The sequence below is a fragment of the Lissotriton vulgaris genome, chromosome 1_2 (assembly GCF_964263255.1).
Source record: "Lissotriton vulgaris chromosome 1_2, aLisVul1.2, whole genome shotgun sequence".
NCBI lineage: Eukaryota > Metazoa > Chordata > Amphibia > Caudata > Salamandridae > Lissotriton > Lissotriton vulgaris.
Window position 1 is genome coordinate 201,607,802 of NC_141686.1, and position 11,822 is coordinate 201,619,623.

General features: G+C 47.1%; 1 protein-coding gene across 1 annotated transcript; it reads right to left on the reverse strand.

The window, feature by feature from the left end:
• Positions 1-8,578: 8,578 nt before the first annotated feature.
• On the reverse strand, positions 8,579-9,886 carry LOC147734933 (proto-oncogene Mas-like). Its single transcript, XM_086953691.1, has one exon. The coding sequence runs from the start codon at positions 9,876-9,878 to the stop codon at positions 8,886-8,888; it is 993 nt and encodes a 330-aa protein (XP_086809817.1). The 5' UTR covers positions 9,879-9,886; the 3' UTR covers positions 8,579-8,885.
• Positions 9,887-11,822: the final 1,936 nt, after the last annotated feature.

An 11,822-nucleotide genomic window follows, 5' to 3' on the forward strand; every position in this document is an offset into this window, starting at 1 on the left:
GCTGACGATGTGCTAAGACTGCCATTTGGCTGGTGGTGTGTGTGTAGCTGACATTGTGTGAGGAATAGTGCTGAGCTGGTGCTGTGTGTGCATTGGCATTTACCTGATGATGTGTTTGAACTGGGTATTTTTCTAACTGTGTGTGTCATCTGACTTCTGGCTGGTGATGGGTGTGCTGGCATTTGGGTGGTGATGGGCACACATAGAGTTTTATAATGTTAACCGTTGTATTTCTTGTCATCATTTGCATTTGTGGTTGTACTGTTTTATTTCTCCTTTTTATTCTAGTGCAAAGCTTTTGATTTCCTGTGCTGCGACTCCTGCTTGCAGTTTCATCACTGGTAGATCTGCAGTATGTGTAGTTGCATGTGTTTGGTAAGAAAACCTTTTGTATTGTTTACTGTAATGAGCATCATTTCCCTGCATGTATGTGATTTTTGTAAATGACGCAATAATAGCTGAATATTTAGCTTCTGTTTTATTATGTGGGAAATTCTCCTTGGATTTGTGCACAATGTGTATTTTGTTGTCTTGTGTGCAATTTTCTTTTGTTCTACCTTTCAAGGGGGTTATCGTCTGAACAGGGTAGGTGCTGGTGAGTCAAGCTGTCTTGGCAAGTGAGTGTTATTGTTTTTCAATATATAGGTCTTTCTGTGGTTTGTATTGATTGATTGAAATGGTGCATAAGTACAAGAAAATGCTGAAGTGCAGTGCTACGCCAAATTTGGCAGCGCCACGCTCTGACATTTTCTAAATGCAGGTATGCACCTTAGTTAAAAATGATGACTCACCCCTATGTTTCCCCTAGCACAATAAAAGCTCCCTAGCACTAACACAGTTACCCTGCTGCCATGTTGGAAGGGGCCTGCGCTGCAGGGGCGATTGTTTATGTGCAGGAAGGGAGACCTTCCTACACAATAATTGCGATTTGCTCTTTCTATGTGTGTTGCAGAATGCCCTAGCCTAAATTTACATTTTTAAAAAATGTAAAACGAATTATTTTAAAACACTCCCCACCCTTATCCCCTAATAACCCAACATCCCGTCCGTAAAAAATTAACATAAAATACACAATTAAAACATTAATTACATTTCAAATATTTCCAATTCTGAAAAAAATCTGCAATATTAACACATTTTTTATATTGATATTATAAACATTATATAATTTTTTTCGATATTTTATACTATCTATATTTTTTTCCCGATATTTTTTACATTCTATATATGTCAAAATGATATTTTTAACAATACTAACAAATCGATATTTACATTACACAATATTTTTGATTCGATATTATTTACTTCGATATTTACTTAAGTAAAACTAAAACGATATTTTTAACATCGATATAATAACATTCAATATTTCACTACACTCTATATTTTTGACTCAATATTATGCCCATTCGATATTTTGTATTCGATATTATGCCCAGTTACCGATTAATATATGTGCATTGTACCCACAACATCTGTTAGTCCTACTGGAGTACTGCAACCATAAATTGCCGCCCAAGATGACTGACCAAAGATATGAGGATTTACTATCTGCTTTTTTTTTAAATAACTTTATTTTATTTGTTTTCCAAGCAGTCAAACTTACAGTTAAGAAAACCCACAATCGCCCTTTTGCATCCCATCAGGCCCTTTCTCTTCCTTAAATTTCGAATCACAGTCTCTGCGTAGCCGAGCCTAACAACTTATCTCTACGCGAAGAACAAAGGCCTCCAACTGTGGGGCATGAGGCTGTCGTCTTTTGGATAGGCGATATGTAGTTCTTTAGATACTGAGAACCGCCAATGAACCCCCAGGCCCAACCCCCCACACCCCAACTCCCCCTCCCGCCCTCCCCGGAACCAGTATGCCAATGCACTTTATGGGAATAGAGATGTATCATCCCTTATGAGAGTTCTGTTGTCTGTGGAGGGTCAGTGAGTCCAGGAAGCAGAGGTATTTGGGACATGTGACTTCATTGAATTCGAGCGCCAGCAGCAACAGTATGGGGCGCCAGATGGTGTGAAAAGTGGCCGATGAGTATGTGAGGTTAGCGTGTAGTCGTTCCATACCAATAATGTAGCATAGTTTGTGTAACCATCCTGTGTGCGTTGGGCGAGTCGGTGTGCCCCACAAAGATAAGATATGGTGTACGGCTGCACCCATCGCTAGTCCCATTTATTTCCCTTGTATGGATTTCAGTGGGAAGGTAAGCGCGTTGGGCAGCCCTAAGAGTGTGTATGCAGGAAAGCGGGAGGCAGCATCGCCAAGCAAAGCTTCATCCGCGCCCGGCGCCTGTTCCAGATAAATTGTGCTAATTTGGATTGGGTCTGACGGATTCAGCCCTCCGGGGGCCTCATAGGGATGGCTCGGAACAAGTAAAGGACCTGCGGCAGGATCGTCATTTTAATAGTCGCCACTCTGCCCAGCCAGGATAGCGGAAGGTGTCTCCATCTACCCAGTTCTGACCAGATCATCTGCCGGAGCCGGGCATAGTTGAGGCGAACCGTGCCCTGTAAGGTGGCCGCCAGCTGAATACCTAAATAGGGGATAGCTTCCGAGGCCCACGGAAAGGGAAAGAGCCCCTGCAAGTAAGCCCACGTGGGCGCCTCCAGGGAGAGGTCAAGTGCCACTGATTTGCTCAGATTGACCTTAAAGCCTGCTACCCCAGCGAAGGCGTCAAGGATGTCCACACAAGCCGGCAGCGACTCTCTGGGGGAGGATAGCGACAGCAGAACATCGTCAGCATACAAACTTGTGGTATGTTCGAATGCTCCCATTTTGATCCCGTGGACCGCGGGGGCGAGTCTCACGGCTTGCGCTAGCGGCTCCATATAGAGGGAAAAGAGCAAGGGCGACAATGGGCATTCCTGTCTCGTGCCCAGCTCGATGGGGAAGCAGGGCGAGGAGCAGCCGTTTACACGGACTGTCGCAGATGGCCTCGAGTAGCAATTCAAGATCCAAGTGCGGAATCTGTCTCCCAATCCGGCCCTCACCAGGACCTGCTCCATATACGGCCAGTGGACTCGATCCAACGCCTTCTCCGCGTCAATTGCGAGCATCATATATTATCCTTTTGTACGTGTGGCTTTCTCGATTAAGTGTACTGCCCTCTTGGCGTTGTCTACGGTTTGCCGCTCCGAGATGAATCCGGCTTGGTCCGGAACAATCAGTCTCGGCATAAGCGGATTCTAGTCTCGCCGCGAGGATGTCCATATATAATTTCAGATCAATGTTAAGCAGCAAAATGGGTCGATATGCTGCGCACTTCGAGTGGTCCTTCCCGGGTTTTTGGGATCACAGAAATGGTGGCATCCAAAAGATCCTCCGAGATCGCGCCCGGTTCCGAAAGGGAGTTAAAGAGAGTAGTAAGCAACGGCGCTACCTGTGCGCAAAATGTTTTATAAAAAATGGCTGCAAAGCCGTCAGGCCCCGGGGCCTTTCCCAGCTTGAGCATGGAGATGGCTGAGATAACTTCCTCGGGCCTGATGTTGCGTTCCAAGGCTGCAGCTTGATCCGGTGTAAGCATCGGGAGTTGGGAAGAATCCAGGAAGGCCTCGCTCGCTGCCAGGTCTAGTGTGGACCCCGCATACAGGGAAGTATAGGAGTCACTGAAAGCGGCTGCAAACTCACCATCCCCTGTTGCCAGACTTCCGTCCGATTTCCTGATTTCCTTCACCGTGTGACGCTGCCGCATCTCTCTAAGCGCTCGTCCCAGTAAGCGTCCGCATCTGTCCCCCCAGTGTAATACATGTGACGCACCCTCAAAGCAGCGAATTCCGCCCTATCTTGGTCCAGCGCACTCAGCTGTTTCCTAACCACTGTCAGTTGCCTCCAGATCCTGGGGGCACATGTCCTTTGTTGCATGCATTCTAGTTCCTTAACCTTTTGTGTAAGCTTGTCTCTTTTCTCTGCCCTCGCTCTGTTCTCTGCCGCAGATAAAGCTATAAACTCTCCCCTAAGCACTGCCTTCAAAGCCGCCCACTGTGTCGCCGGGGAAGTATCAGAGGCGGTGTTATGGAGCAAGTAGTCTTTTATCGCGCCTATTATCTTCTCAATTACGTCTTTGCGGTGTAATAGTGTGTCGTGAAGTCGCCAGCAGCGAGAAGGTCGGAGCACCGGGGGAAAAAGGAATGTTGCGGAAATAGGGGCATGATCAGAGAGGGACACAACCTCTATATCCACAGTGGATGTCAGAGCCTGGAGAGAGGTAGAAGCCAAAAAGTGATCCAATCTTGCGTATGTGCAGTGTGCGCTCGAGAAATATGAGTATGCTCTAGTACCTGGGTGAAAGCTGCGCCAGAGGTCTACCATACCTAGTTCCCCAAGTCTCGTCAGCCCCCTTCGGAGAGGGTCCCAGCCTGTGTGGTGCGCTGTGCTGATCTATCCAAAGTGTTGTCTAGTACCAGGTTGAGGTCCCCGCCAATGAGGATGTGTCTATCTTCGGAAGCTGCCACTACGCTGAGCGCCTCGTGAAAGAACCTTTCCTGACCCTCATTAGGGGCATACACCGAACAGATCTTGAATTCGGACCCTCCCAAAGAAAAATGGTAAGATAGCAACCTCCCCTTTATCTCTGCTTCCTTCCGTAGTACTTGCCCTCTAAACCGCTGCGCAACTAAGATCGCGACCCCAGCTGTTTTATTCGAAGCGGATGAAAAAAATTGCTGTGGGAAACTACGCGCCCTCATCCTCGAGCAGTCCTTCTGTAGTAGATGCGTTTCTTGTAGGAGACAAATATCAGCCTGCGCGTGTTCGAGACATGAGAGGACATCTCTTCGCTTGATCGGGTTGTTGAGCCTTCTCACATTCAGGGAGAGGATGCGTAATTCAGTAGCGGCCATGATTCATTCTTTCCCTTGACCGCTCCATATTCCCAAGGCCAACCATTGAAACTGTACCGCCCCTCATGAATGGCTCACCTATCAGCTCGAGTCGTAACCTGGTGCGACCTGCCCCAATACTCTGGAAACTCTTGTCGACCTTCCGCAGTGGACCCCCTAGGACCTGGAACCCCTCCCTTTCCCCCCTGCAAAGTCGTGCATACATGTCTCTACCCCCATTCTGTCCCCAACACCCCTCCCTCCCCCCTCCCCCACCCCCTCGCCAATGCCCCTGAACTACCAACTTGAAAACAAAAAAAAAGAGAACAACACAATTGTCCCTCATCTCCCACAGATCACTGGTCACAAAGTATTACGGGGAATATGAAGTAAAGACTCTCTCCCGTCCCCCCCTCCGTCGACCTCCAAAAGGACACAGTAGACCCCAAGCAATGCAAGTCCTAGATGGAAAGTCAGCCCGGCTGCTGCAAAGTCTGTAGCTACTGCTTCCACCGCTGCACTGCGGCCATTTTCGGTCTTCGGGGGTGTCTTGACTCGGCGCCGACCCCGTTGTTGGCGCCATTGAGACGAGGATTCTCCTGCTCCTCCCTGGCGTGGCGGCTGCTCATCCTCCTCTTTCGGCATATCTATGCCCAGCACCTGGCAAGCTTCTTTTAGAGAGCGGAGTTGGTAGAGTTTGTTGTTTAGTTTGAACACGATCCTGAACGGGTGACCCCAACTGTAAGGTATAGCCTGCTGCTGGAGATAGCTCGTGACTGGTTTGAAGCAGCGGCGTTTCTGCAAAGTAAGTACCGAAAGATCCTGGAAAAGTGTCGGGAGTGGCCACGAAAGGAGATGGGGTGCATCTGCCTCTCCTTCTGAAGGATATCCTCCTTCGTGCGGAAGTCCTGGACGCACACCAGAATGTCCGCGGGAAAGGCCGACCCAGTTCGCTGGGGTCCAACCCTGTGTGCCCTGTTGATCGGGAGTGCTGTTTCCTCCGGCCGGCCCAGGACATGGTTGAAGAGCTCCCTGGTAAATTTAAAAAGGTCTTTGTCTTCGTCCGAGCGAGCCACTCCCCGAATACGTATGTTGTGCCGCCTGGAGCGATTTTCTAGATCTTCCAGGTGTGCCTGAAGATCCACCTGTTGGTCGTGCAATCGTATAATTTCCTGCTGGAGCGCCTCCGTTTCGACATCGCGATTGTCCTCTTTCGTCTCGAGCTCTGCCACTCGCTCTCCAACGCCGTCCAAATCCGACCGCACTGCTTGGATCTCGTCCGCGAATTCTTTTTTGAGGGTGTGGATGTCCTCCCTTAAAGACGTGAAGAGGGACTCAAGGAAGGCCTTTGTGAAGGGTTCTGAGCCTTCCATCTCCGTCGCGCCCCGTCGCGTGTCAGTGCTCGAAGCGTCCTTAGCCGTCGAGGGCGATTGGGCCTTGGCGAACATCTCTTTCACCGTCTTGTCCTTACGGACCATTGATCCCGTCAACATGGCTGCCACGTGGCAACAGGCTCTCCTCCGTGAAAGTCACCAAGTCCGGTTTCGGGCGTGTGGACACCCTGATAGCTCTATGAGTAGGCTGCACCAGCTACTAAGCCGCGCACCGACGGCCGACACCCACTGCTCAGGAAAATGGTGCCAAACCGGACTCTCGTCCCAGAGGATCGCGCTAGATCTACACCTCCTTTTGTTGTGAACCCCATCAGCCAGACTCCCCGAGGTTCAAAAAAGCTCTGTTCGCTCCGGGTATGGTCCGCGTCCCCTCCACCATCCACCATGGCCCAGTCCTCACTCTGCTCCTTGGGTCGTACCGACCACGGCGCCCATAGATGCTTTCGCCGCTCGCTACTCAACTCTGTTGCCTCCACCACAGACCCTCTTTCACCTCAGGCGCGGCCCAGTCCAGGGTCTACAGCCAAATCCGGTGGTAGATATTATGGGCGGCGGCGTGGCCCTCTCTGCGCCACCGGAGCCTGGGCCCAATGTCCGCACTCGCCTCTAAGCAGCCCTCCTGGCAGGCCCGCAGCAGCAACAGACGCGTCTCCCGCCCGTTGCCTCACGCAATGCTCGTGCGTGGGCCGGGCCCGCCGTAACCGACCTAGACTGCACTAAAAGGTCTCAATCCTCGGGCTCCCAGCCCCGGTGTTCCTGGAAAGACCCCCCCGGACAACTCCCGACCCCGGACCCTGCCGCGGATCCCACTGTCCTCCGTGTGGGCCTCTGTGTTCAGCGCGGGCCCCCGCTCGCGGCCGCCGTCCCCGCCTCCTCACCTCTCTGACCCGGCGGGCTCTACAACCAGCCACCACTCTCTCCTCCGGGTGGCGGGTCCGCAGCAGCAATCGGGCGGTGGGGCCGCCGATGCCTCGCGCCGAGATAGGCACGGGTCAGACCCGCCGAGGACTCACCGGACCCAGTGGAGGGCTGCTCCAGACCTCGAGCCTTCGGCTCGGCCGCTGCCTCTCCGAACGTCCGCTCCTCCACCAAGGCCGGCCGCGAACGTAGGCTGTGCCGCAGGCACGTCGGCAACTGGCAATACAGGCGCTCCCTGAACTCAAGAAATGCCCCCGCTGGTCACTCGTATCACAGGGGACACCGGGCAGGCTGATGGGGTCGCTGATAAGGGGCTCCGTGAGGCCGGAGCCCGTGCTGAGGAAGGCCGACGGCGTGAGCTCCGAAGAATGCGTCCTCTCACGCCGCCATCTTGGTCACGCCACCCCACTCAACAATTTAGAGCACACAAACAACTTCAACCAAGCAATATACTTTATATCATTCGACCCCTATTGAGTGCTACAAGGCCTTTTGTTTTCTACGGGCAAAATTAGACAAATTACGTGTATTTATGTATAGTGCAACTGCATCATTTTGCTCTATATTTTTGCACAAAATGTGTTGTTTCTTACATTTCTGGCAGTTTGGCCTGGACTGCTCTTATTGGAGCAGGGTCAAAACTGATTTGCATATGCCTGGATCCGAACTGTGGTAGCATGGTGGGCAAAGAATTATGGACTCGAGTGCGGCCGTGGCGGATTGCCAGTGGCTGAGATTAATTTGAGTATTCGATCCCTGTTCTTTTTGCACTTACTTCAGGTTTTGGCTTTAAGTGCCTGGATACCCTCACATGTGATTAGAGCACTCTATAAATTGACATAACACATCATAACATGGACCTATTTAAATAAAAGCATTGCAAACCACAACCACTCGCATTCTGTTTCATTTGTGGTGAATCTTTACTATGAATTGCGCATTTGTGGTACATTTTTCCCATGCATGGTGCGTAACTATGCAAAGTGTCACAATGACATAATTACAGGATTTTTATTTAACAAAAATATTTCTGAAATTACGCTGGCATAATCCACATTTTGCCCAGGCCTACTTTCCAGGTGAATTAGAATTACTGCTGGTAGTAGAGAGAGCTCTTTTTGTTTAAAAGGATAGGCAAATCGACAGACCTGCCCAGTAGTTGCTCTTAAGTAACTGAATATCTTTCAGCATTCTATTCTGCACTTCCAACAACTTGTAGCAATTATATGGATGGAAGTAGGCTACCGCAGGCACCTATGCAGGTTAGTGTTAAACTTTGTCTAATTGTTTCCAAGTATTGAAAGCCAATATGGCAGCATTGGAATATAGTAGGGTAAACATGGTGGGATAGAAGTCATAAAACATCAGTTATATCTATACAAGACTCCTGGTGAAAGTATAGTGAATGTTAAAAAAAAGCAGTTCAAATAAAAATTATTGAAACCTAAATACAAGGAAGGAGGAGGCACTTTGACAATGTCTTTTCCTGAAGCAGACAGAGAGAGACACATGTTACATAGAGCCACATAGAGCTTGCAATGACTACATACACATTTATATTGTACATTGACCAAGGATGTTCTGTCTATAGAAATAGCTCCTCTGTAGAAACAATCTGCTTAAAATATTGTTTCAAATTTCACAATATCAATTCCACTACAGTTGCGACATTTGCTACTCTCAAGATGGTTAGTTTCAAGAGGTAGTGCTGTCTAAAGCTTCTTGTTCACTGTCTTTTAGATACCTTCTGATCTCATTGTTCAGAGCTGTTGTACCCAGTTTGGTGTTCAGTTGGGAGTACCGACTCCTGTCCTTGCTCCGATGTCTCACTATTGTCCTTGAAAACCTTCTGTAAGACCTCAGCCACTGATCCCTGGCATTGCAGCTTCTTCTGAATTCCCACAAAGAGGTAAATGAATGGATTGGAGCTGCTGTTGATGCAGGAGCAGAAGATATATATATATCTGAAGATCTTGTTGTCCATCAGATCTTTGTATTTCACCATGGAAATCAGTCTTGGTGGTACAGCGGAAAGGAGGAAAAGAAACACTGTGATGGCAATGACGACATAAATCTTTGATGAGTGAGTCTTAAGTGAGGTCCTTTGTACCTGGATCAGTAAGATCAGGTTGGAGATGACCATAAGTGGAATAAACAATGAGAAGTGTAGTAGACACATAAAGACAAAGATCCCAAGGTTGCATGGACTGGTGATACCAAGAGCTTCAGGGGTGTCTTCTGGGCATGCAAAGTATTCAAGCAAAGTGACTAAGCAGGAGAGAGACCAGAGTAGCCCACAGGTAATGGGCGACTGGTGCTTTGGCCTCTTGCATTGGTACCAAAAGGGATGAAGTACAGACAAACATCTCTCAAAGCTGATGGCTGTTAGGAGATAGAGGTCAGTATTGTACCCCAGTATGAATAAGATTTCTAGTGGGATTATATGAGCTGGTGGTTGAGTAGACTGAGTCATGTCAACCATCATGCAAACAAGGAGAAGCGTGTAAACAATGAGAGACATGAAGTCTGCCACACACAAGTTGAGGATGTAGACAGTAAACTTGTTCCTTTTAATCCTAAAGCAAAGGTACCAGAAGACCATCCCATTGCCAGCTACGCCAAAGAAGCAGAGAAGAAGAGTGAATGTAGCAAGGACCACATCATCTGCATCTAAAGTTATGTAGGTGCTGTTCCATTCTGTGGCATTTCCTGTAGTGTCAGAGGACGAAGAGTTTAGGTGAATCATGATGAACACGTTAGGTGGTAACCCTAATGTAAAAAATACAAACATAAATAAAAATACAATATATTAATTTGTTTATCACTGTCAACATTTATGTTCTACCACTAAATACATTTATTTATTTTTCTTGTGTGTGCATATTATCATAATAATATTATTGCTATTCCCTTTCTTACATCATCATCCTCTGTCAGAACAATGAGTATTTTACTCCTGCTGGTCTAAAGCTGTCACAATCAATTTTCCCCATAAACATAGTGACATCATTTTCAAAACTGTGCAGGTTTCACAGACTTTGCAAAGATTGAAAGTTTAACTTGCTTTGTATACAATCTCCAAATGTTTGACCTGCTGAACAAATCTAGGCAAAAACTAAAAGTCAATGGTAGCACTGTCCTGCAAACAATTGTGGGGCATAACTTTTCTGCGAATATTATTTTTGTATATCTTTTCATCTCGAAGCAAACTTGTGGGAGATCGTCAAAAGGTTCTAATGTTTGTGAAGCAGTTAGTAAACTACAAAAAACTTTGAAGCTGTGATATATATTTCAATCACCCCCAATCTCATTATTCCTAATGCTACCAATCATGCTGACAGGCCAAACCTAAGAAGTCCTTTTGTGCAGCATAATCATCAGGCATATAAAGTAATACGTTGGTCTATGACGTTTTTAGGTCTGGTGTTAGCCGAGACCTTTTGATTTAAAGAAATAAATATGTATGCATCATATACTTAGTTAGAGGGGCTTTCAGACATCTGTCTTCATCTATTGGTCTGCTGGTGTGTCATTCACATTTTGCTGCAGCCCACTACAGCCTGTAGCATGGGTCAGGGATTCAACCCACTTCAGCCAGGGGATAACTTCACTTTGAGTGTCTTCATTTTGTTCATTCACAAAGAGCACATCTTTACACAATGTAGTTCTCTTCCGTGCCAGTGGTTATGTTTACTTTATTACTTTGGTGTTGCCTTAGTGTTTAGAGTGTAATGAAAAAGCAGGATGCACATTCCAGTTTTATCAGTTCCTGTCTCCTCCTGATGATGTTGTAAATTATTTTTGGAGTGGCCTTTTTATAATTTATCTGACCCCTGCAGTTTCACAACATACCCCAATTGTGTCCTCTAGAAACTGTCCTTTATGAAGTTGTCATTTATTTTTTCTAGAATGCAAGCAATGAAGCACATTTCTAACGGCATCCCTGTATTTAAAGATTGTATTTTAATTGTGAACTGCTGTCGTACGGCTTCTACTTCCCCAGTAGGAACTGTGCATTTGTTGGACAGCACACACATTGGGATTGTGCTGAACTGATTCCAGGGTATGTTGGCCTATAGTCCTGCTAGTTCACAGTGCCACCATAAGTACTCCTGAACCAGAGAAGGTAACAACGTATTGGGCAACCTCAGAATTTAACACTCCTGACTCCCCAAGCAATTGCGGTGACAGATTTAGATCCTTTTCCCTCAGTCACTCATGCATACCCAAAGAGATTCACAAGAAATACACAATGAGGCGTTTCAATATTTATTGAACCATTGTGATTCTTGTGTAAAATACATCCACTGCAATGATTTATAGACAGAAGCAGAGGAAAGTGATTAGTAATATGAGAACAATGAAAAGGATGAACTATTCCACCATTGTGTTAAATCAGTGTATATATGCTGGCATGTAAGAACATTTAATAGTGTATATCTACTATGCGCTCCCTAACCTAGTTGCCTTGGGCGGGTGATCTGCCAAATTTCTTAATTGATGATATAACTCTCCATTACCTGTAGACAAATGTGGTCCGGTCCCAGTCATGGTCACAAGTTGGACATCCCTCCTTGCAGATTAAAAAATGAATCAGCTGGGCTGAGACGCTGTTGTGGTTACTATCCCTTTAATGGAACTCTACCTTCTTGACATCATTATCAGAATGTTATGTTTTCTTTCTGAGAGT

Excerpts from the sequence above, each read along its gene's own strand:
- LOC147734933 (XM_086953691.1), bottom strand. The coding sequence starts at position 9,878 with ATGATTCACCTAAACTCTTCGTCCTCTGACACTACAGGAAATGCCACA.